We start from the raw sequence: 25694 nt of genomic DNA, 5'->3' as shown, positions 1-25694 counted from the left end.
TGGCATATAATAGGTGCTCAATATTTATTGAAGGAATGAAGAATGGGTGAATGAATGCCATTCATTCTCCAGCTTGGCAACTTCATTCTGATCCCTTAAACATTTTACTGTGTGTTTTTTAAAATTATTATACAGGGGTTTCTCCAGTGAGTCACTATTCTCTGACACGGCATGCTGTTGTTTGACACCATGCCTCTGTTCGTGTTGTCCTCTCAGGCTGGGGAAGCCTCTCTACTCCCTACCTCCTTCCCAACTAATGCCTGCTCATCCTTTGGAACTCAACTTACATATCATCTCTTCTAGGAAACTTTCCATGAACATCCCCCAAAACTAGATTAAGTGCCCTTCTATGTACTTTCATCTTATTGCTTCTAGTGACTTTTTATGACTGTCTATCCCAGAGTTCATGAGCTTTATGAGACAAGGCCTGTGTATTGTTCACTGTTGTCTCTGTAGTGCCTGGCACAGCGCCCGACACACAGCAAGTACTTGAATATTTGAATTGTTGAATGCAAGACTCAGCCCAAAGTTGTTTTTATTTTGACCCTATTAGGGATCTCTTCATCAACTAGTCTTCATTCTAGGCAGCATTCATTCCATGCAAATAAAAGGCAATGGAGGTTGGAACAGGCAACAGGACTAGAGTGGGCTCTCAGGTGGGTTACCCTTAAAGATCCCAATAACAACAGGGAAAAGACAGGGAGATTCTATCATCTGGTTTTGACATCTGTCACATTAGCTGTGTGCTTTTGATAAACGTTCCTAAAGGAAGGTGCACCGTGGCACTCTAAAGGACCTTCCCTGCAGGTTGTGAGCATCTACTGTATAGAAGTCATCAATGAATTTTGCCTGTGGGCCAAAAATGCATTAGATTCCTGGCCACTGTTTCTTATACTATCGTCATGTCCATGTTGATCCTCTGAACCCAAAACACCATGGGACAATAGAATTCAAGCCTGACCTTCACCTTCAGTGCACCTAAAACAAGGGCCTTTCTTCTCTGCTCAAGTCCCTTTATCCACATTCTAGGGTGGGGCTGGGAGGAGTCATGTGGAATGCTGATCCATCTGAAATAAAATGTGATTTAAGCTTCTATACCACATAAGAAGTACTTTTTAGGTCCTTTACTCTCTCTATCATATACTACACTGAAAATGAGGAGGCACAAACAGGTGGCTCTTTGCTTAAAGGTACAAAGTATATTTGGAGAATGCCCTGCTTCACCTGCATGTTAATGGAAATGGCAATGAAAGCCTTTTTCAGGGGGATGCAGAGGTTCAGGAACCTATGAACTCCTTTTTCTTGTAATGGGTATTCTTGCATAAACCAGTGCCTTCTGCTGAGGTGAGTTGAGACCTGGGATAGATTTCCTTGTTGAGTGGCACAAGTCATTTGAGGACAGAGTTTGGAACATTTGTAGGAGTGGCACAGGACCCAGGATTGGCTGGACTGAAGGGAGTGTTGCTACAGCAGATTATTTAGGCACTGGGAGGCATCAGAGAAGATCAGGCCTTCCTCCTCAGTAGAAGGAGGCTGAGCCTCAGGGTCCTCTGTTGTCTTCTCTGTTGTAGCTCCCCACACATGATGTTTGGTGACAGTTGGACTCTTAACGTTTTTTCTCCTGTCTTCGGTCACTGTCTCAGCCTTAGAACGGAGAATGGATTCCTCATGCCTTCGATCTTTCATTTCAGGGTTAATCCAGTGCAGAAACAGCTTCATCTTGTTATCCAAGCCAACTTCTGGAGCTTCTGGAAGGATGATGCTCTTGTAAGTATGGACTCCCCTTACCAGACCCCGCAACTCTTATTCCTAGAAAGTGTGGCCCTGCAAATTTTGACCCTGCAAATTTTGCCCTGTAAAACATGGCCCTGAACCATTTGACCCTGAAAACTTTGAATCTGAAAAAAATTTACCCCTTCAAATACTGTACTTGCAAAATTTCGGCCCAGCAATTAATGGCCCAGTAAGTTGGCCCTTTAAGCTCTGGGCACTCCAGGTTTGGCATTCTCAGAAATCCTTGTTTGGATGAGGTTATTCAGCTTACTCTAATGGCTTTGCAAATTATTCTTATCTGGTCTTTTGCCCCAAGTAATCCTGGAGGATGCTCTTACAACTCAAGGTTAGGGAGAAGCTGGTGAAGGAGCAATAGCCAGTACTGAGAAGATGAAAATGGGACTCCGCAGATCCAGACAGATCCTTGCTAGTCCCTGCTCAAGGCAAACATCTTAGCTAAACTAAAGTTTTACCTGAGAAAGATCCTGGAGATATATTTGGCAAATATTGAGCTCTGGAGTTCTGCTTAGATGTGCCCCTGTTCGACCCTGAACCTCGGCAGAAAGGGTGCTCTCTCTGGCTGGGGAGAGCTCCAATGCTGTCCAGATACCCCCTTCTCTATGATTCCCAGCTGCTTTGAACATCATTGAATGTCACTGGGCTGTCTGTTTTCTCTACCGAAGTAGGGACTTGTCCTTACTTTTGCAAAGACCTGGTCTAAGAGGTTCAGAGCCCTCCAGGCTGGGTTGTTGACTCCAGCCTCCAGCTGAACAGAAAGTACCTGGGCCTCTGTTATGCCCCCACTGGGTGTGAGATCCCAGAATCCCAGTGGGCATGGGGTACTGCTCAGGAACTAGATCACTTGTAGCTCTGCTGCACTGTCTTTGGTTCAACTGCAAGCTGTTCTTTCAGGCCAACCCATTCTGGATCTGGGGCACATGGGATGCCTGGTGGGATATGGAGTTTCTGGAGCAAGGTTTTCCCTTGGTTTAGCAATCTTTAGACTCCTAAAGGATCCCTGAGTGGAGATTCTCTGGGATGGTCAAAATTTGTTCCCTGAATTCCCTTGTCTTTATGGGACTTCCCAAATGTATCTCGAGGAATTTATTTTTCAGGTAAAAATTTAGTTTGGCCAAGATGGGTTCCTTGAGTGATTAGGGCCTGTGAGGATCTGTCTGCCTCTCTAGCGGTACCATCTCCATCAGCTTGTATTTTAGCCCAGAACACTTGTACATTATCTACACAAGCCTCATTGGTGTTTTGAAAGCACGGCCCAGGACTTACACATTGCTGTTCGGATGAGACTGAGTCAGAGGCTCTGATGGGCTCAATCTGTGATTGTGGATTCATGAGTGAGTGCCTGGACCACAGCCCTGGAAAGAGCCACATAATAGAGAGCAGGCAGCCCTGACAGAAAGGCCAAAATTGTCTCAAGTTTCTCAGTGGCTTCCTGGTACAGGGTCTGAGGAGCTCAGGATCATCAGTAACAGCATCTCGTAAGGCCTGTTGCTGCTGGTCAAGGGCTGTCAATATTCAGAGTGTCCCTTCCTGATCTGTGTAGGGGCTGATATGTGTCACTTCCAGGTCCAGGTGTTTGCTTCTCAGAGGACAGGGGCACCAAGTTGCTGCCTAGGCCCTTGGAATACTGTAGACCCAGTGACTTGTAGTCCCAACAATGGCAGATGTGGGCAGGGACAATGCCCTAGCAGATCTTCCCATATTTGTAATCTGTGTGGCTCTGCAACATGACCTTGGCCTGAGGAAACAATTGCAGACTGGCCCTCCTGCCACAGTGGATTAGAACAGGCCACTATTCCCACTGGCCTCTGGTGCTGCATGTTGGGAAGACCCACATAGGTCAGGGTTGTGCTGCTCCAGGGCAGGGATTATTGGTCATCAGGTCACAGGAGGAACTGGATAGACTGCTGGATCTTTTGGATCAGGTCCCAGCAATGGCAAATCAACCCTCTGTTTCAATTGCTCCTGGAGGTAGAATTCCAGCAGCCTCTGGGCATGGTCTAGGAGAATGCTACCTTCCTCTTGAGGACTAAAATGGACTTCACCAATCAAAGAGGGTCCTGGATCTAGTGGGAAAGGCTGCAACATGTCTCAGGGCTTACATTGTTTATTTCCTGGATCTACAGAGGTCTCTGGACAACAGCTGGCAAACTCCACTGAAGCTGGAGCTGCCTCTACAACAGGTGCCACTTCAAGGCTTTCACTTAGCCTAAGTCAGATACAGGACATTGATCTGGGTTTGTCCATAGTCAGATGGAGAATGTGGGGGAAAAGATGGGGAAGGATGGGGGATTTTAATTAGTACAGAGGTGAAGGAGAAATCATTGAAGAGAAAAGGCCAAGGGCTCGCCTGTTTTGGAGATCTCTAAAGGCAGACCAGGGATCTCTAAAGGCAGACAGTAATGTGCAGAAAAGAGAAACCACAGTAAGGTAGCTACAGATGTGGTACACTGAGGCCTCAGTGCATTCCCCCAGGCAATGGACAGAGGCCACTTAGAAGTTGAAAGAGGGGAGAGGGTGGAGCTAGAGCCGTGGGGGTTGGGATTTGTTCACAGTAATTTTTCTGCTCTGAGTCCATAGCAGATCCTTCAAAAACCCTGAAAGTTTAGGTGGACCAGCTAGCCTCCCATGAAACCCAGAGTCAAGGAGATGGAAGCTCATCTGTTCGACAGAAGCCTTAGAGATAGCGTTCAGGGTGAAAGAAATGGCTGTTTGTCTGTTTTCCATCCTTTGGAAAATTAGAAGTGGTGTGGTATAAGCTGCCACAGGAACTCCTCCACAGATCTTGGGAGACCTCAAATGTGGGAATATGTGAAACAATATCCTTTTCTTTTCTTTTCTTTTCTTTTGGAGACAGAGTCTCGCTCTGTCACCCAGGCTGGAGTGTAGTGGCACGATCTCAACTCACTGCAAGCTCCACCTCCCAGGTTCATGCCATTCTCCTGCCTCAGCCTCCCGAGTAGCTGGGACTACCGGCGCCCACCACCACGCCCGGCTAATTTCTTTTTGTATATTTAGTTGAGACGGGGTTTCACTGTGTTAGTGAGAATGGTCTCAATCTCCTGACCTCGTGATCTGCCCGCCTTGGCCTCCCAAAGTGCTGGGATTACAGGCGTGAACCACCGTGCCTGGCCAACAATATCCTTGTACTTGGAGATTCCTCAGGACTTTTTGGACATTGCAATAGCAATTGAAAGGAATGTAGGGTCATAGGGTGTTGTTTGAGGTTTGGGAGCTCTGGGTTCAGGGAAAGAAAGGGAATCTAGTATTCAAGGGCTGCTGACCTTGGTTCTCCAGGACAAATTTGGAGTTGTTTTTCTTCCTCTCCTGCTGGCTCAGAGGAATTCCAGGCTTCTCAAAGTTTGAAGACAGAGATCCCACGACCTGGGACACAGCTGGGACTTGCGATCTCTGTCCTCGCTGAAAGTGATCAGCCCAGGAATCTTGAATGCTCTCTGCACCAGCTGACTGGGCAGCTGACTGGGTTAAAGATTTCTGATCCATTAATTGTGACAGTGTTGGAGTTACAGATGCCAGTGAAAGCTCTTTGGATTTCGGGGAACCCAGATCCTGACTATGCTCAAAAGACACATTAGACGTAGACAAAGCCCCTAGGCAAGAGGAGCCCTGTGATGGCCCCTGTGAAGTCAGGGAGATCTGGTTGTTCTCACCTGCCAGCAATTGCTGAATCTCCAGAGCCATAACATTGCAAATTTGGCAGCAGGGATCTGCACACAGAATTCGCCGCACACTTCCTTCTTGAGGAAGCCAGCCCTGCCTGGGAAGAGAAACATGACAAACATTAATGATGGAGTGACCTCTGCCTTCTCAGAAAAGTGTGGGCCGGGGTTGGCATTGTCCTTTCCCAGTCCTGAAAATCCTGGGGCCTACACTCTCTTGTTGTCTGCCTCTCTGCTTTTCTTTCTAAGAAAATGCCATTTGGAGGCCGGACACAGTGGCTTACGCCTGTAATCCTAGCACTTTGGGAGGCTGAGGCGGGTGGATCACCTGAGGTCAGGAGTTCGAGATCAACCTGGTCAACATGGTGAAACCCTGTCTGTACTAAAAATACAAAAATTAGCCAGGCATAGTGGTGCATGCCTCTAGTCCCTGCCACTCAGGAGGCGGAGGTAGGAGAATCGCTGGAACCCGGGAGACAGAGCTTGCAGTGAGCTGAGATTGTGCCATTGTACTCCAGCCTGGGCAACAAGAGTGAAACTCTGTCTCAGAAAAAAGAAAATAAAAAGAAAAAGTCATTTGGCCAGGTGGGCTGGGCTGACAGTCTGGAGCTTGTTGGGCAAGGCTTCAGACAACCCATGGGATGGCATGGCCCTCAGAGAAGGCTGGGAGCTGCGGTCAGTTCTCTGTTGACTGTGTTGAAAAGCTGAACTGGGAGAATGGAGCCAGGTGGTTAGCTGATGGGGCATCACCAGTTAGAACATAGATCAGTCTCATTTGAGGCTAAGAAACGCAAAGCCTGGTATTTGGGCTTGAAGTTCATATAGAACCTCTGTGTTCTGAGGGCTATTTGGTATCCCTGCTGATATACCCAATGTCTTTTGGGACTCAATCCTGTTCTCTAGAAACCTTAAGAAATGGTTAAGATGATAGGCTGCCATCTGAGGGCTATCTCCCTACTGACAGAGCCAGTGGAGGTAATGTCAGCAGAGTCCAGTCAGACTCAGAGGAGAGAGAATAAGGAATAAGACAGGGATGACTTCTTTATGCAGAATCCATTCCTCTTGACTGAACAGCTTGTCTCATGGCTGAATGCAACCCCATGTAGAGTCTTTTATGAATTATACACTAGTACCAGCCTGAATTCTAGAACTACTGTGACCTAGCCCAAAGCAGAATTGGGTGACCTTCCCTCCTGAGATGTCTGGCCCAGCCCCTGTGACCTGGCAACTCTATCAACTAGCGAACCAGCCTCCACTGTGTATGTCTCCCTCCCATCCATTATCCCTCTTCTTATCTCTACCCCAAGCCAAGCTGAGAAATGATCACAGACCAGACTAGCAGCTGGGAGACTGCAGAGAACAAGAGATTACCTTTTCATGAGAAAGAGCAGCTTCCACAACTTCTTGGCTTCTTCCTGAGAAGTTCTCCTAGCTGAGGAAACAGAAGATAGTGTTATGTGGAACTGGAGAGGATTCAGGAACATCCTATAAGCAGTTGAAGGCCTTTTAATGAGAGGATACTGAAAACCCCAAGAGTCAGAACACTAAGTCACATCTGTGTACAACTTAACTGTTTACAATGTGTTGTTCTGTACCTCATCTCATTTGTTCTTCACCATCACACTGGGAGTGAGGAATGCTCATCACATGCCCATTTTATGGAGAACAAGACTGAGAGTTGAAGTGAGTTCCACAGGTTTGTAAAACTAGTAAATGACAGAGTTGAGGACTTATGCCCTACTTCTTCCTTCTTTATTCTCAGGAGGATAAGATAGAGAATTTTTTTAATGTCCCTAGGCTCTGATTTTCCACCCAAGGAAGTCTTCCATGAGAAATTGTCCCTAGGGGGGTACTAGAGTCTGCAGTGGTTAGAGCACCTGGCTCTTAGCAGCACGGGTCATAGAGGGGTCAGGATCCATGGGAACCTCACCCACAGTAGAAGTGAATCAGAGGAGAGACTGGGACTTTACCTCTTGATGTTCTATCTCCAGACTTTTGTTGGACTCTTTGGTGACACTTAAAGACAAAAACATTAGAATGTAAAGCTGCTACATCATTTTTTCCCATATCTAAAATGAAACAAAACTCATAAACATTTCCCAATCTTTTTCTGTGTTCCAATTTTATATACTTTTCTTTCCTTTCTGTATTCTTTTTCACCCCAAGGGTTTCCTTATTTGCTCTCTCCTTTACTACAATGGCATGACACCTATCCCTATAAAACTGAGTCTATATACAGTTTCTGATTCCCTTTCAGGCTCTTCCATACTCCATGCCTCCCGCCCTCATTCCTTTCATAAGTTCTGTGGGGACTTTAGGATGAGATGGGAGGAAAAGTGGAACAGATTAAAAGATGGGTGGGTCTAGAGCCAAAGGAGTTCAGCCATCAAATGGCCCTAAATAGCCACCAACCAGAATAATCACCCGGATTGGGAGCTCTTCTGGTATCCAGTGAGGAAACCCCCTTAAAAAAGCAAGGGCTAACAGTAACAAGAGAAAGCTGGGGGATAAAATCTTGTTTGAGGCACATCAATTTAGCCATGGTCATAGTATTTCCCTACCTGGCAACAGCTCCTGTTAGGTCCCAACCTTAATTTTTGGCGGCTCTTTTTCACTTGCCAAATAATTAATGCAATAATGCAGATGGATCCATAGGTGTATAAGGGATATCCAACATCCCACAAAACAAAGGTAGGGCTCAACATGATCTAAACCTCACTAGCCATCCTTCTCCCTAGTCTTTCACTGTCTTGGAACCTAATACCTCCAGATTCTACACCTCATCATTTCTGCCTCAAAGAAGAGGGATCCAAACCACCAGACCGCATCACAAAGCCCTCCTGTTCCACAAGGCAGGGATAGCATCACAGACCTTTGTCTGTTTTTAGAGAGGCTTACTGTGGTGATTCAATGTTCAGATGAGGGTGTCTGGTGCTCTGTATGGGCTATAGAGCCTGGGGCAAAAGATACCAAGGTCATGGGCAGCATGTACCTTTTCATGTTCACTCTACTCTCTATACCCTTATGGCTCAGCTCTCTCCTTTACTACAATGGCATGACACCTATCCCTATAAAACTGAGTCTATATACACTACATGCCCTTTAAGAGAGACAGTGGGTAGATCAGAGGAACTCCATGAACTACATCATCTGTACTGGGAAGATAACAACAACAACAACAACAACAGAGGATAGGGCAGGCATCATATTGTTAAATCTTGGAAACCGATTTTAATGTCACCAGCAATGATATATGGTCAGTACAGAGAGGTCCAGAAAGAGGGCAGTGTATGACGTGTCAAGGAAAGGACAAAGCTGTTGTTCTTTTAAATAACTTTCTGAGAGTTAAAGAAGGACTCCTCCCAATCTGTGTGGTCCAGCCTGAAATGGGTGAGCAGAGATTGTAAGCACTACCTTTCAAGGAGGCAAATGAATGATGCTCACTTCTGGAGCTCTGTACAAGGCTTGACTTTCCAGAATCACCTCTACAGATTTTATAGCATCTAGCCTATTCATGGAGGTGAGTTATTGGCAAAACTTTCGATTAAGGTCGACAAACTTGTGGCTCTTTGGTTGAATCCACCATGGTTGGAATGTTTGCCTGAAAGAGTGTTTTATGAAAATCTGAATTTGAATAACTTTAGGCAGAGCAGGATTTTCCCTCATTCAACCCTAGGATCTACCTCTCCTATGCCCACTGATTCTCACATTAATGTTAACTTCATGACCCCGATCAATATTATGGCATGTCCCGAACACCCTAGGATTTCTGAGTTTCCTTGAGAAGTTCTTGCCCTGATAAGAGTGGTTGCTCTTAGGCTCAAAATCTCTGAAAAGGGGCTGGGTACAATGGCTCACGCCTGTATTACCAGCACTTTGGGAAGCTGAGGCAGGTGGATAACCTGAGGTCAGGAGTTCAAGACCAGCCTGGCCAACATGGTGAAACCCTGTCTCTACTAAAAATACAAAAAATTAGCCAGGCGTACTGGTGGGCGCCTGTAATCCCAGCTACTCAGGAGGCTGAAGCAGGAGAATCACTTGAACCCAGAAGGCACAAATTGCAGTGAGCCGAGATCACACCACTGCACTCCAGCCTGGGTGACAGAATGAGACTCTGCCTCAAAAACAAACAAAATCTCTGAAAAGGGTATTTGATCCTTCCTCCAGCATTCGTTCCTCCACCAGACAGGAATAGTGAGCACTCAGTACGTGCTTAACCCTAAGTTGGGCAGTGTGAAGAGTACAAAGACATTTGGGTTGTGTTGCATACCTGCTTTCAAGATTCTTAAATATCTAGTTTCAAAGACAAGGCATTCACAAGAAGCAAAAGCCAAACTTTTGCTGGGGAAGGGGCTGGAGAAGGGGGAAATCAAGTGTTATTTTTAATGGGTACAGGAGTTTCTGTTTGGGGTGATGAATACAACCATCTTATTCATAAGTGAATACTCTTAACGGCACTGAATTGTACACTTAAAAATAACTAAAATGGTAAATTTTATGTTAAGCATATCTTGCCATAACTTAAAAACAACCAAAAAATTCATTAGCGCAAGGGTTTCTTTTTGAACTAGCTATAAGGAAAAATATTCTGAAAATGATTTGACAAACAAATGGATTAGTGAACATTTTTCTCTTTTTTTTTTTTTATTTCCATAGGTTATTAGGGAACAGGTGGTGTTTGGTTACATGAGTAAGTTCTTTAGTGATTTGTGAGATTTTGGTGCACCCATTACCTGAGCAGTGTACACTGTACCCTATTTGTAGTCTTTTATCCCTCGCCCTCTCCCACTCCTCCTCCCAAGTCCCCAAAGTTCATTGTATCATTCTTATGCCTTTGCGTCCTCATAGCTCCAATATATCAGTGAGAACATATGATGTTTAGTTTTCCATTTCTGAGTTACCGCACTTAAAATAATAGTCTCAAATCTCATCCAGGTCGCTGTAAATGCCATTAATTCATTCCTTTTTATGGCTGAGTAGTATTCCATCTCATATATATATACACCACAGTTTCTTTATCCACTCATTGACTGATAGGCATTTGGGTTGGTTCCACGTTTTTGCAATTGCAAATTGTGCTGCTATAAACATGCGTGTGCAAGTATCTTTTTCGAATGACTTATTTTCCTCTTAGTAGATACCCAGTAGTGGGATTGCTGGATCAAATGGTAGTTCTACTTTTAGTTCTTTAAGGAATCTTCACACTGTTTTCCATAGTGGTTGTCCTAGTTTGCATTCCCACCAGCAGTGCAAAAGTGTTCCCTGATTACCATATCCATGCCGACATCTACTGTTTTTTGATTTTTTGATTATGGCCATTCTTGCAGGAGTAAGGTGGTATCACATTGCAGTTTTGATTTGCATTACTGAACATTTTTCTTAAATGTCCTTCTTATACCTACAAAAGGAAAATAGATCTTCATATTAAGGATAATTTAAGAAGAGTCCTGCCTGAAAATTGGATGAATTTGAGCTATTTCAACATCTGCCCTGAACTTGCAAATTCCATAATACAGGAATGAGAAGACTTTTTCAACCAAAGAGCGCTGAATGAAAGGTTAACAAAAATCAATTAAAAGGCAGTTTGAGTCAGCTGTTTAGTAGCAGGTTATCAACATACCTGCAAAGTAGCCTGGATCCTTCATTACTTTTATTACTCCTACTTAACCAGCTGCTGCCACCCTCTATGCGGCTGTAACAGTTCTATCACCCATTAGCCTGACCTCTTGCCCCCGGCAGAATCACCACATTCTGCAAATCCTGCACCTGCTCCTACTGGTGCACTACTTACCTCACAGATAACCCGCAGCCTCTGCCCTCTGACCAAGACATTAAAACCGTCTCCTGAAAACTCCGCTCCAGAAATTCTCCTGGCCTTTGCTCCTCTGTCTCAGAGCTGAGGAATTAGAGCAAAGGGCTGAGCCAAAAATGGTCTCATGCCTTTTTGCAGATTAGGCCTTTAGCATGGGTTTATTTACTGGTTTGGGGCTCATCGACAAGGGTGCTTGTGCAGACAGGACAGTGGGATCAGTGTCTTCCTAAACAAGGGCACATTCATGTAATGAACACAGCTAAGCCTGGCATTTCTCACGATGTGGGCATGGATCATCACATTTGCCCTTCCTGCCTTGTAGTTGAGAGCAAATAGCAAACAAGGGAGATGAAGTACATGAAAAGCCTCTGTGGATGCTGGAGGGCTGCACAACTATCAAGGGTTCTTCATTTGTTTCTAGAAAACTTGCTTTAAGCCAGACCCTGCTTTCATTATAATGCTGCAGAGCCACAATGATCACAATAGAATTTCTTCAAGGAACTGTTCATGGCTACCAGTTCATACGTACCATGGGTCCTATCGCCTTGTAAAGAAAAATGTGACTGACATGCCACTGATGTGAGACTTGTCCCTCCACACAAGCCTTACAAAAGAGCTTCGCTGTGGTCTCATACTCAGAAAATACTAGTGAACATCTCAAGTATACCAAGGTGCCGGGGACAGAGATGCATAGTTGCTGCGACTCAGCGGCGACACTTTTATAGATGAGCATCTTTGTTAATGCCCAAGAGCTAGAATTTCCAGGGAGTTGGGCAGGAAGCCTCAGAGCAGGGTCAGGCAGCAGAACCACCAGAGCTCACACAGCGGATTACTTACCCAATGCTGGAGTGTGGGGAGTAACGGTAGATGGCAGCCAGAGACACTAGAGGGCAGCACATGCCCACCCAATACGCCTAGTCCTGTGACATCTCTACCCTGACAGGAACTTTCAAAGGTTTTCTTCTCCAGTGGGCTCTCAATCCCAGCCTTACATCAGAATCACTCGGGAGCTTGTTAAAAATATAGATTTCCTGGTTTCACTCCAGACTAATGAATCGGAATCTCTATGTGCAGGGTCCAGCAACCTGTATATTAAATAAGTATCAAAAATAACCCTTAAGCAAGAAGACACTGAGCTATGGGTTTGTATTTGAGACTCTGAAGAAACTATGTCCCTCCCCTCACACTCAAAATTTGATTGAATTTCAGAGGCATTGACTCCACTTATGGACACCATGGGGAACTCAAGGAGCCTGGTTAAGAAATTTGAATACAATTTATGCCAAGCAAAACACCATCACTCAGAGGTGGGAGCCTCAGCAAGGCCAGGGTCCTTCATGTTTTAAAAAGTCATAGGAACTTTGGGAAAAAAGAGAGCAGACCAATAACCAATATTGAGAATGAGAGAGGTGACTCATCAAAATTCCAAAGATATTTAAAGGACAATCAGTTAATGTGAAGGCCAAGCACAGTGGCTCATGCCTGTAATCCCAGCACTTTGGGAGGCTAAGGTGGGTGGATCACTTGAGTTCAAGAGTTTGAGACCAGCCTGGGCAACATGGCGAAACTCCATCTCTACAAAAACTATAAAAATTGGCTGGGCATGGTGGTGTGCACCTGTAGTCTCAGCTACTCAGGAGGCTGAGGTGGGAGGATCGCTTTTTGCCTGAGAGGTGGAGGTTGCAGCGAGCTGAGATCTCACCACTGCACTTCAGTCTAGGTGACAGAGTAAGACCCTGTCTCAATAACAATAATAATGTGAAATTTTTTAATGTCTATAAATTGACAACAAAAAAATTGACAACTTTAATGTCTATAAATTGACAACTGCTATGGTTTGAATGTGTTCCTTCCAAACTTTATGTGTTGGGAACTTAATCCCCAGTGTAATAGTGTTGGGACGTGGGGATTTTTGGGAGGAGTTTTAGGTCATGAGAACAGAGTGAATTGATGCCACTATAAAAAGGGTTTGCAGGAGTGGGTTCTCTCTCTTCTACTTTTCTGCCCTTCTTCCACGTGAGGACACAGCAAGGAAGCCCTCATCAAATGCTGGTACCTTCCCACCCTCCAGAACTGTGAGAGAATAAATTCTGCCTTTATAAATTACCCAATCTGTGGTATTCTGTAATAACAGCACAAAATGGACTAAGACTGGACAAATTACTTGAAAGACACAAACTATCAAAACTTACTCAAGAAGAAATAGATAACCTGAATGGCCTTATTTCCGTTTAGAGAAATTGCATTTGTAATTTAAATCTTGTCTCAAAAAAATTCTTGTCAAGGAAACTCTATTTCTTTATGTCCATATTTCTTCACTAGTGAATTCTAACAAATATTTGAGGAAGAAATAATACCAATTCTACATAAATTCTTTCAAAAATTTAAAAAGAAGAGAATACTTCTCAATTCATTGTTTGAGGGCAGGATTGCCTTGATACCAAATCCAAAGACATTACAAGAATTGAAAACTAGACGCCGGGCGCGGTGGCTCAAGCCTGTAATCCCAGCACTTTGGGAGGCCGAGGTGGGTGGATCACTAGGTTAGGAGATCAAGACCATCCTGGCTAACATGGTGAAACCCCGTCTCTACTAAAAATACAGAAAACTAGCCGGGCTTGGTGGTGGGCGCCTGTAGTCCCAGATACTGGGAGGCTGAGGCGGGAGAATGGCGTGAACCCGGGAGGCGGAGCTTGCAGTGAGCCGAGATCCAGCCACTGCACTCCAGCCTGGGCGACACAGCAAGACTCCCTCTCAAAAAAAAAAACATTGAAAACTAGAGACCAACATTTTTCATGAACATGAATGCAAAAGTTCTTAACATTTTAGCAAATCAAATTCAGCAACATATAATTGGTAGGAAATACAGAGGGCAAACAAACATGATAGACCACGGGGATGCAATTGGCAGAATCAGGACTATGGACAAAGGATCTAGTTTCTTCCACAAAAAAATTATAAGGAGAAAAGTTAAAGCAATGGAGCAGAATCTATGTATTAAAAGAGCATTAAGAGACATGTCAACTACTTGAAGTTTGTGGGCTGTGTTTATATTCTGATTCCAACAAACAAATTATAGAAAATAAAAACAGGGGGTCGGGCGTGGTGACTGGCCAGGTGTGGTGGCTCATGCCTATAATCCCAGCACTTTGGGAGGCTGAGGTGGATAGATCACATGATGTCAGGAGTTTGAGAAAATAAAAATAAATTTATAAGCCTATCAAGGGAATTTAAGCACTGATAGGATATTTGATGATATAAGGAAACTATTATGAACTTTCTAGGTTTAATAATGGTAGCTCTGTCATTTTAAAAGCTTGTATATGTTTAGATGCATTCTGAAATATTTAATGGTATAACTCTCTGATATCTGGAATTTATTTCAAAATGAGGAGGTAAATAGTGTGGGGGTATAGAAGAAACAAGATTGTTAAAAAATATTAATTTGGCTGGGCGCGGTGGCTCAAGCCTGTAATCCCAGCACTTTGGGAGGCCGAGACGGGCGGATCACGAGGTCAGGAGATCGAGACCATCCTGGCTAACACGGTGAAACCTCGTCTCTACTAAAAAATACAAAAAACTAGCCGGGCGAGGTGGCGGGCGCCTGTAGTCCCAGCTACTCGGGAGGCTGAGGCAGGAGAATGGCATAAACCCGGGAGGCGGAGCTTGCAGTGAGCTGAGATCTGGCCACTGCACTCCAGCCCAGGCGACAGAGCGAGACTCTGTCTCAAAAAAAATACATATATATATATTATATATATATATATGTTTCATATATATATATGTTTTATATATATTAATTTGAAGTTGGGTGACAGGTGCGTGGAGGTATGTTATTTGAAATTTTCCCTAGTAAAAAGATAATTAAAAACAGAATCTTCCAAAAAATGTTTTAAAATACTTTACTAGGCCGGGCGCGGTGGCTCAAGCCTGTAATCCCAGCACTCTGGGAGGCCGAGACGGGCGGATCACGAGGTCAGGAGATTGAGACCATCCTGGCTAACATGGTGAAACCCCGTCTCTACTAAAAACAATACAAAAAACTAGCCGCGTGAGGTGACGGGCGCCTGTAATCCCAGCTACCCGGGAGGCTGAGGCAGGAGAATGGCGTAAACCCGGGAGGCAGAGCTTGCAGTGAGCTGAGATCCAGCCACTGCACTCCAATCTGGGCGACAGAGTGAGACTCTGCCTCAAAAAAAAAAAAAAAAAAAATACCTTACTAATAAAGTAAAAACTCAGAAGACAGAGTCATGTATAAATAAATAGACATGTAGAAATGCTTTTGATTTAATACTATACACATGAAGATCTTATAATCAAAATGATTAAATTTTATTTATACCTTGAAAATATGTTACTATGATTCTAAAAATAAATTTATATTCTTATTCTTATATAAAATGTATTATCCTATTAAATATTACTGATAGTTACTACTCAACCAAACAAAATAATTACATTTCCATCTGCCTCAATAATGCATCTAAAAGAAACTCCTATAAAAATGAAATTTTAGACTGGGCATGATGGTTCATGCCTGTAATCCCAACACTTTGGGAGGCTGAGGCAGGAGGACGACTTGAGCCCAGGAGTTCGAGACCAGCCTGGGCAACATATTGGGACCCCATCTCTACAAAAAATTATAAAGTTAGCCAGACGTGGTGGCATGCATCTGTAGTCCCAGCTACGCAACTCAGGAGGCTGAGGTGGGAAGATCTTTTGAGCCTGGGAGGTCAAGGCTTCAGTGAACCATGATCACACCATTGCATTCCAGCTTGGATGACAGAGTAAGACCCTGTCTCAAAAAAATAAAAATAAATAAATGAAATGAAATTTTAGTCATGATTTCAAAAATGTGTTCAGTAGCTGCATCTTTTTCACCATTTGAAATGTTTCTAAATGTTCTGAAATTTAATTGCTGTCTGTGACAGATTTCAACTATGAAAAAGAAATGAGCTTTCTTGCGGTGGGGAGGTGGTTAATAGGGTGTCAGCAACTCTCTGTGGATGATATTATGAAAAGTCCTCATATAATAGGTGAGTTTGGCCATCTCTGGTGATTAGCTGACCTAGACAATGAACTATAAATAAAGGTCAAAGAATTCAGGAACACAGGGAAGAAAGGGGAATTAACCCTGTCTGAGCAGCATTACCCAGTGCCGGGCCTGTACACACATCACCTCATTCAGTGCTTACCACCGGCCAGACCCAGGTATTTTATCCCACGTTATACAAGAGGAAACTGAATCACCAAGAAGTAAAGTAACTAGCCCATCACAGCAACTTAGAGATAGATAAAAAGGTTGATTCTAAACTCCACTAAGGGCCTTACCACCTCCATTTCATTCAAGTTAAGAGGATATAAATACTCAGAATGATTATAAATAAGCTGTTTGAAATTGCAGACTATTCACATATCCATTAGTTTTTTAAAAGAAGGACAGTAATAAAAGAAATTTTAAAATAGGAGCCCGGGCAGCCAAGGCAGGAGGACACTTGAGGCTAGGAGTTAAAGACCAGCCTGGGCAACACAGCAAGACCCCATCTCTACAAAAAAATAAAAAATTAGCTGGGCATGGTGGCACGCTCATGTAGCCCTAGCTACTCAGGAGGCTGAGGCAGGAGAATCACTTGAGCCCAAGAGGTTGAAGCTGCAGCAAGCTGTGATTGTGCCACTGCATTCCAGCCCAAGCTACAGAGCTAAATCCTATTTCAAAAATGAAATGAAATTAAATTAAATTAAGTAAATTTTTAAAAAACAGGAGCCAAAGAGCAAGGCTGGATCCAAAGGTCTTTCAGTGTCATCCAGGTATACACCTAGTTCCTGTCATCAGTTGTGTCCCCCAACTGCAGGAAAGGCACGAGGCTGTCACAACCCAGTGACACTAGCACCTGAGATTGTTCCACTCACAGCCCTTTTGGCAGTAAAGCCATTTTCACAATACTGATTCTACTCATTCATGAGATTTATGTGTTTCCATTTGTTTGTGTCATCTATGATTTCTTTCAGCAGTGTTCTGTTATAGCAGGACAAGCCGCAGACAAAACTCCTCAGACACCAAGTTAAAGAAGGAAGGGGTTTATTCGGCTGGGGGCATCGGCAAGACTCCTGTCTCAAGAGCCGAGCTCCCCAAGTGGGCAATTCCTGTCCCTTTTAAGGGTTCACAACTCTAAGGGGGTGCGTGTGAGAGGGTCATGATTGATTGAGCAAGCAGTGGGTAGGTGACTGGGGGCTGCATGCACTGGTACTTAGAACAAAACAAGATAGGGATTTTCACAGACATTGCATTTCTATACAATATCTGTAATCTATAGATAACATAACCAATTAGGTCAGGGGTCAATCTTTAACTACCAGACTCAGGGTCTGGCACTGGACTGTCTGCCTGTGGATTTCATTTCTGCCTTTTAGTTTTTACTTCTTCTTTCTTTGGAGGCAGAAATTGGGCATAAGACGATATGAAGGGTGGTCTCCTCCGTTACTGTAGTTTTCCTTGTAGAGGGCTTTTGACTCCTTGGTTATGTATATTCCTAAGTATTTTTTTTTCTTTTTGCAGCTATTGTAAGAGGGGTTGAGTTCGTGATTTCATTCTCTGCTTGGTGGCTTTTGGTGTATAGAAGAGCTACTGATATGTGTACATTAATCTTGTATCCAGAAGCTATGCTGAATCCTTTTATCAATTCTAGGAGCTTTCTAGAGGAGTCTTTAGGGTTTTTAAGGTAGACGATCATATCATCAGCAAACAGTGAAGGGTTTTCAAAGTAGACGACCATATTGTCAGCAGTGACAGTTTGACTTCCTCTTTACCAATTTGGATGCCTTTTATTTCTTTCTCTTGTCTGATTGCTCTGGCTAGGACTTCCAGTACTATGTTGAAGAGGAGTGGTGAGAGTGGGCATCCTTGTCTTGTTCCAGTTCTCAGAGGGAATGCTTTCAACCTTTCCCCATTCAGTATTATTTTGGCTGTGGGTTTGTCATGGATGGCTTTTATTACGTTAAGGTAAGTCCCTTGTATGCTGATTTTGCTGAGAGTTTTAACCATAAAGGGATGCTGGATTTTGTCAAATGCTTTTTCTGCATCTATTGAGATGATCATGTGATTTTTGTTTTTAATTCTGTTTATATGGTGTACCACATTTATTGACTTGCATATATTAGACCATCCCTGCATCCCTGGTATGAAACTCACTTGAGCATGGTGGATTATCTTTTTGATATGTTGTTGGATTCAGTTAGCTAGTATTTTGCTAAGGATTTTAGCGTCTATATTCATCAAGGATATCAGTCTGTAGTTTTCTTTTTTGGTTATGTCCTTTCCTGGTTTTGGTCTTAGAGTGATGCCGGCTTCATAGAATCAATTAGGAGAGGGTTCCTTCTTTCTCTGTCTTGTGGAATAGGGTCAAAAGGATTGGTACCAATTCTTTGAATGTCTGGTAGAATTCAGCTGTGAATCCGTCTGGTCCTGGACTTTTTTTTTGTTGGTAATTTTTAAATTACCATTTCAATCTCACTGCTTGTTAGTGGCCTGTTCAGGGTATCTAATTCTTCCTGATTTAAGCTAGGAGGGTTGTATTTTTCCAGGAATTTATCCATCTCTTTTAGGTTTTCTAGTTTATGCACTCACAGCTGACTGGATTAGAGTCATCAGACACTTCTGAGTAGCCTAGAACTTGCGATGTAAATAGACCTAGAAGGAGAGAATGCCCTGACTAGCAGGTGGGAGTAGGCCAGGTTCCTTGGAGTTACATTTCTCACTATAAATTAGTAAATTAGCATTCTGATTTATGCTTCAGTCTCTTTTTAGTTTAATTACAGTGGATCCATCCCAAAGAAACCACTTGGCTCAGAGAACCTTGACAAAATGGAGCCTTTCTCTCTATAAAGCTGAATGCTGGCTCCTGATTCTCTCTGATCCCCCTCATTAGTCTCCACCCTCCTGACCAGCTGCAGAGGCAGCGAAGGCAATCCTAAACACCAGATTGCAGTCATGACTTTCCCCCACATCCATGTGAAGAGACCACCAATCAGACTTTGTGTGAGCAATAAAGCTTTTTAATCATCTGGGTGCAGGCGGGCTGAGTCCGAAAAGAGAGTGAGCGAAGGGACATAGGGGTGGGGCCATATTATAGGATTTGAGTGGGTAGTGGAGAATTATAATCAAAGGGGGTTTTTCTCTTACGGGCAGGGGTAGGGGTCACGAGGTAGGGGAGGTTTTGAGCCAGGAGAAGGAGTTTCACAAGGTTAATCGCTCAGATAAGGTGGGGCAGGAACAAATCACAATGTGGAATGTCATCAGATAAGGCAGGAACCGGCCATTTTCACTGCTTTTGTAATTCTTCACTTGCTTCAGGCCATCTGGACGTACATATATATATGTATGTCATATATATCCCTCATTTCTCATCTAAGCCACCTTCCTCTCCTGTGCTTTAGTTTTCTACCTGTTAGCTGAAAGTGGTGTCCATTAAAACCTATTTGTTGAATAAAACATTGTGGGGCATATAAAAGTAAGTAGAAGTGAATTCTGATAACTTAAAAGTTACATGTGTTCAGCATAGTGGGAAATAATAGGTATCTACACAATAATATGGTTTCTGAGAGTGTGTGGTATATAATCTCCTTATAAATATTATATAAAGTTGCTATATAAATCTCCTGTAAAGGGGAAATTATTTTTGGCTGAAGTGATCTGGGAAAGCTTCATGTAGAAGATGGCATTCAAGCTGGTGCTTGAAGCTGAGAGAGGATTTCAATATGTGAAGTTGGAAGAGGGAATGATCCAAAATGCAGGAATCAACATGCATAAACTGCTGGTGTCTCTGTGTAATGATAACATGCAGAAATAACAGAAGGATTCCTGAAATATTTATTTTACTCTGACTGCATTTTATTTTGTATATATTTGATCTTAATTAACTGAGTTTTAGATTTTATTTTGTCTTCGTGTGGAAACTGGGGTTGTGGATATCTCCTCATGGGTGTGTTTCTCTGTGTCACGTGGACATGAACTGTGGAGATGGGTCTTCAGAACCTGACCATATGTGTTTCTAGGTATAAACGTCTGTGTGGGTGCATTTCTCTACACAGATTTTTTGGTCTTTGTGGGTGTGTGCACATGCAGTCCTGAGGGTTGAGAAGGAAAGAGAGTAAGGATTAGAGGGGAGAAACAGGGAGGGGGGAAGGAAGTGAGAAGTTGTTGAGGGTGTTGGGGCTGTTAGTGGAAAAAATAGACTCTGTAAAATATTTTAAAGAGGCTTATTCTGAGTCAATATGAGTGACCATGGCCTGGGTAACACAGTCTCAAGGGGTCCTGAGAAAGTGTGCCTGCCTCAGTTGGATTACAATTTGGTTTTATACGTTTTAGGGAGGCAGAAGTTACAGGCAAGGTCATAAATCAATACTTGAAGGGTATACATTGGTTCAGCCCAAAAAGGCTGGATGTCTTGAAGCAGATCTTACAGGTTATAATGGATTGAGAGATTCTTGAATTTACAAGTGGTTAAAGGTGTCAGGTCTCTGAGCCCAAGCTAAGCCATCATATCCCCTGTGACCTGCACATATACATCCAGATGGCCTGAAGTAACTAAAAAATGACAAAAAAAAAGTGAAAATGGCCTGTTCCTGCCTTCACTGATGATAGTACCTTGTGAAATTCCTTCTCCTAGCTCATCCTGGCTCAAAAGCTCGCCCACTGAGCACCTTGTGACCCCCCCCATCCCTGCCTGCCAGAGAACAATACCCCTTTGACTGTAATTTTCCTTTACCTACCCAAATCCTATAAAAACAGCCCCACCCCTATCTCCCTTCACTGACTCTCTTTTCAGACAGCCTGCCTACACCCAGGTGAAATAAACAGCCACATTGCTCACACAAAGCCTGTTTGGGGGTCTCTTCACACAGATGCGTTTTGTCTAAAAATTTGGAGTCAACAGAAAGGAATCTTAATTTAAGGAATCTTAAGTTTCATTGTGCTTTGACATGGTGCTTCCTTCCTGATGCTTTGACATGGCGAGGCCTTAAAAGCTGTCTTAGAATCCAGATGAATCGCTTGGACCCAGGAGGCAGAGTTTGCAGTGAGCCGAGATCATGCCACTGCGCTCTAGCCTGGGCAACAGAGTGAGACTCCATCTCAAAAAAAAAAAAAGAAGCTGCCTCAGAATCAAGATCCCTAACCCTAACTCCTACCTTTGTTTTATTCCCCCGACTCAAACTGCGGAGAGGGATTCTCTTGGAATTTCCTTATCTAAATAAGTAACTTTGTTTCCAAAAGAAATGCAATGTAATTGTCTGAAATCCCCTCCCTAGAGATTCAAATAACCAGGAGAGGTCAACCACTGGAGAAGAGATATTGGGTGTCATCACCACACCCAGACACACTTTTTTAAAAGAGAAGATTCTTGCGCTGTTGCCCAGGCTAGAGTGCAGTGGTGTGATTATAGCTCACTGCAGGTGAGCACCACCCCACCCCTCTAATTTTTATTTATTTTCATAGAGACAGGTTGTCTACTGTATTGCCCAGGCTGGTCCCAAACTCCTGGCCTCAAGGGATCCTCCCTCCTCGGCCTCCCAAAGGGCTAGGACTACAGGTGTGAGCCACCTTTCTGGCCCAGATTTTTCTTCTGTTCTTCTGAGGGTAGCCCCAAGAGATCACCCGTGGAACTTTATCTGCATAGGACAACCTTTGTTCCTTTGTAGCTCTGCCTCTCACCTTCCCTTAACGTAGGCCCCCCAACTCCTGGGTCCATTCATTCTCCCTAATGACTTACTGCCCCTCAGAGGAATTGTTGACATTCCTCATCTCCTACTGTCCATGAAAAAGGATATGTAAGTTTCTGTACCACACTGGGTTATTCAGTAATAATCACTCTGATTATTAATAATCCCCTCCCTCATGCACATTAATAAATTTGTATGCCTTTTCACCTATTAATCTGCTTTTTGTCAGTTGATTTTCATAACCTTCTAAAGGTGAAGGGACGTTTCCCCTTTGCCACCTACAAGGGGAACCTCTCCTCAGAAGACAAAGTGTGGTTTCATATAGTTAATATTTTACATAGTTGATAATTGATTGTCCCATAGATCACAGATGTTCCTTTCCTATAATACAACATTTATCAGTAAAGGCTAGTGTTTCAAAATGTCATCTTTTCTTTCATCCATTGCACTCTATCTCTTTTCATTGGTACAGTCTTTCATCCAATCTAATCCTCTTTTTGGATTGTCTTTGTTTAGTTACTCTTTTTCTTATCCTTCCAGTTTGATTTCTTTCTTCGCTGTAGTTGTTTTTTTGTTTTTGTGTATGTGTTTATTTGTTGTTTTTTTCCCCCAAGATAGGGTCTTGCTCTGTCACCCAGGCTGAAGTTCAGTGGCACGATCTCGGCTCACTGCAACCTCTGCCTCCCAGGTTCAAGCAATTCTCCTGCCTCAGCCTCCCAAGTAGCTGGGATTACAGGCACCTATCACCACACCCAGCTAATTTTTGTATTTTTAGTAGAGATGGGGCTTCATCATGTTGGTCAGGCTGGTCTTGAACTCCCGACCTCGTGATCTGCCCGCCTCAGCCTCCCAAAGTGCTGGGATTACAGGCGTGAGCCACTACGCCCGGCCTCTTCACAGTAGTTTTCACCTTCTGTAAGTTTTCTCTTCTAACTTATGGAACTAATAACATATCCCAGAAACAAATGTTTTGTAATTGAGGAAGGGGTATTTCTTGTTATAAGGATATTTTAGGCTTTTGTCTTCACTGCCACTGCCATAGACAATTCATTCATTGATCCCACAAATTTAAATTGGGTACCTTGTTTATGTGAAAGGCATTGTTCTAGTTAAGACAGAAACAGAAAAAAAAAAAATCCTTCAGGGAGATTTCATTCTAGTGGAAGGAGAGATAAAGCAAACAAATAGGAAAATATGTAGTGTGTTAGATGGTGATAAGTGCAATGGAGAAAAATAAAGAAGAGACCAAGTCAGGAGTATAAACAAGATTTGTAATTTTAAATAGGTGGCAAGGGGAGGTCTGAGAAGGTGACATTGGAGCAAAGACCAGTAGGAGATGAGGGAGCAAATCATGCATGTCTCTGGGAAAAGGGAACAGGAAACATCTATAGGGAGAAGACAGGTAAAGATCCAATAAGACAGTCCCTCAAGCCGGTACACAAGCGGTTGAGAACTTCAGAAAGCCTCCATAGTATGGTGTCCTTCAGACAGACTTTGTCTCAGGTCAACACTTCAAATCCTTATAAGGACTTCTTTCTCAATCTTATTTTATCTTACCTCATCCTTTTTTTTCTTTCTTTTTTTCTTTTTTTGAGACTGAGTCTTGCATCGTCGCCCAGGCTAGAGGGCAGTGGCGCGATCTCGGCTCACTCCAACCTCTACCTCCCAGGTTCAAGCAATTCTCTTGCCTCAGCCTACCGAGTTGCTGGGATTACAGGCACCTGCCACCATACCCCACTAATTATTTGTATTTTTAGTAGAGACGGGGTTTCACCATGTTGGTCAGGCTGGTCTGGAACTCCTGACCTTGTGATCCGCCCACCTCGGCCTCCCAAAGTGCTGGGATTACAGGTGTGAGCCACTACGCCTGGCCCCCTTTTTTTTCTTTTTTAAGAGATGGGGTCTCACTATGTTGACTAGGCTGTCCTCAAACTCCTAGGCTCAAGCTTCCTAAACAGCTGGGACTGCAAGAGCACACCGCTATACCTGGCTCTTCTCTTATCTTTGTGTCTTTGGGGACTAATTGTTTAGTTTTGTCTGCCCAACTTGGGAGGTTTAGTCAGCTGTCATCAGTGACAGCCTGGCCTTTGGCCAAGCTCTGGACAGGCACCATCATATGGACCATTGATATTTCACGTGTTCTGCCTCATCCCAAACTGAGCCTCATCTAGGCCAAAAGCTCAATTCCTATGTGGTTTCTCACTATAACATTAACTTGTATGCCTCTCTGTCTGTCACAATTTTACCAGGGACAGTTTGCAATTGCACCAAACACTTTGGTGAACTGTTTACAGAGACTACTTTGTTCCTTTGAGAGGTACCTTAGAACATAAAGAGAAGAAATCCTTTTAAGGAGGTTTTTCATCTTGCCTGATTAATATGGAGTGATTGTTTTATTTCATGTAGAAGACACCCCTCCTTCATTTCTGTACTTCAGGAGTTAATGAATGCTGGCTTTATTGTACCACCTATAAAATTGTGGAAGGTCAGAGCTACTGTTTCAACCACGTATAATAACTCTCTGTTGTATATCTATATGTGAAAATGGATTTTCCTGCATCTAAGCTTTCTCTCCTCTCCTTGAAGAAGGAATATAATTAGCCTTCTACAATATTCATATTTGTCTGAAGCCAGTTTTGTCTCTTCTTTTTTTTACTCACCACTATACTGATAAGAATCTCCTCTGTTTTGTTCTGTTCCTTTCCCTCCTTTTTCCCCCTCTCAGAAAACATTAAAAATTAACTTAGAAATAAAAGTCATTCTGTTATTATGTGCACATTCTAGGAATAACTAGTCCAGATAAGCAGCCAAAAATGTCTAAAAGATCTTGAAAATTGCTAAGAGAGTAGATTTTAAGTGTCCTCTCTACATACATACAAAATAAGTATGTGAGGTAATACAAATGTTACTAGTTGAAATTAGCCATTTCATAATGTGTATTTCAAAACAACATACATGATAAACATATATAATTTCTATTTGTCAATTAAAATATGTAAGTAAATGTTTTTAAAGTCTAAAATCTTTATTAAACTATTAGGGTTTCTTTTTGTGAACACTTAAAAGCGTATTTACATAGTAGTCTATGTTACTAAGTTATGAGATAAAAAGAAATAGATTTAAAGACTAAGAGCATTTGTTTTGGTTCAGAGTCTCTAACTTTTAGTTTACCCTATAGAAAGTAATGTCTTACTTATCTTTAGATATACATGACTTGTATCTTGTCTTCTTTTTTTTTCTATTGAGACAAAGTCTCACTCTGCCACCCAGGCTGGAGTGCAGTGGCAGGATCATAGCTTACTGCAGCCTACTGCAGCCTCCATCTCCCAGGCTCAGGCAGTCCTCCTGCCTCAGCTTCACAAATAGCTGGGACTATAAACACACACCATCACACCTGACTAATTTTTATTTTTATTTTTAGTAAAGACGAGATCTCATTATGTTGCTCAAACTGGTCTTGAACTCCTGAAATCAACTGATCCTCCCACCTTGGCCTCCAAAAGTGCTGGGATTACAGGCATCAGCAACCATGCGCAGCCTATTTTGTCTAATTACTAACTATTCTTGATTTTGCCTATCCAAAAGTCATATTTTAAAAAGAACTGTAAAGGTGTCTTTTATGAATAAACTATATTTATAGGGTTTTCTTTTCTTTCTTTCTTTCTTTCTTTCTTTCTTTCTTTCTTTCTTTCTTT

General features: G+C 43.0%; 1 protein-coding gene and 1 long non-coding RNA gene across 4 annotated transcripts in view; one reads left to right on the top strand and one right to left on the bottom strand.

The window, feature by feature from the left end:
• Positions 1 to 7058, top strand: part of LOC111535189 — an 80372-nt gene extending 73314 nt beyond the window's left edge. Inside the window, exons 2-3 of the long non-coding RNA XR_002729346.1 lie at positions 1692 to 1767; positions 6779 to 7058. This is a non-coding gene — a long non-coding RNA (uncharacterized LOC111535189). The remainder of the gene's footprint in view (positions 1 to 1691; positions 1768 to 6778) is intronic.
• FAM205C (family with sequence similarity 205 member C) lies at positions 1184 to 8232 on the bottom strand. 3 transcript variants are annotated; one of them, XM_023201591.2, is made up of 5 exons: positions 8033 to 8232; positions 7442 to 7487; positions 6843 to 6903; positions 5463 to 5569; positions 1184 to 1745 (listed from the first exon to the last, which is right to left on the bottom strand). In XM_023201591.2, exons 1-5 carry the CDS (start codon positions 8174 to 8176, stop codon positions 1465 to 1467), a joined length of 639 nt encoding a protein of 212 aa, XP_023057359.1. In that variant the 5' UTR covers positions 8177 to 8232; the 3' UTR covers positions 1184 to 1464. The 3 variants fall into 3 exon arrangements, with proteins under 3 accessions (XP_023057359.1, XP_023057350.1, XP_031789984.1); XM_023201582.2 differs by having other exon boundaries at positions 1184 to 1748; positions 5076 to 5569; positions 8033 to 8218; XM_031934124.1 differs by having other exon boundaries at positions 1184 to 1748; positions 8033 to 8218.
• Positions 8233 to 25694: the final 17462 nt, after the last annotated feature.

The sequence above is a fragment of the Piliocolobus tephrosceles genome, chromosome 14 (assembly GCF_002776525.5).
Source record: "Piliocolobus tephrosceles isolate RC106 chromosome 14, ASM277652v3, whole genome shotgun sequence".
In the NCBI taxonomy this organism is placed as follows: Eukaryota; Metazoa; Chordata; class Mammalia; order Primates; family Cercopithecidae; genus Piliocolobus; species Piliocolobus tephrosceles.
This window is presented reverse-complemented; position numbering and strand designations above follow the sequence as displayed.

Coding starts and splice junctions, on each gene's coding strand:
- FAM205C (XM_023201582.2), bottom strand. CDS start 8,176: ATGTTGAGCCCTACCTTTGTTTTGTGGGATGTTGGATATCCCTTATAC. Junction 7,488..8,032: donor CTAACAGGAGCTGTTGCCAG/GTAGGGAAATAC, acceptor TTTGTCTTTAAG/TGTCACCAAAGAGTCCAACA. Junction 5,570..6,842: donor CTGCTCTTTCTCATGAAAAG/GTAATCTCTTGT, acceptor TTCTCTTCCCAG/GCAGGGCTGGCTTCCTCAAG.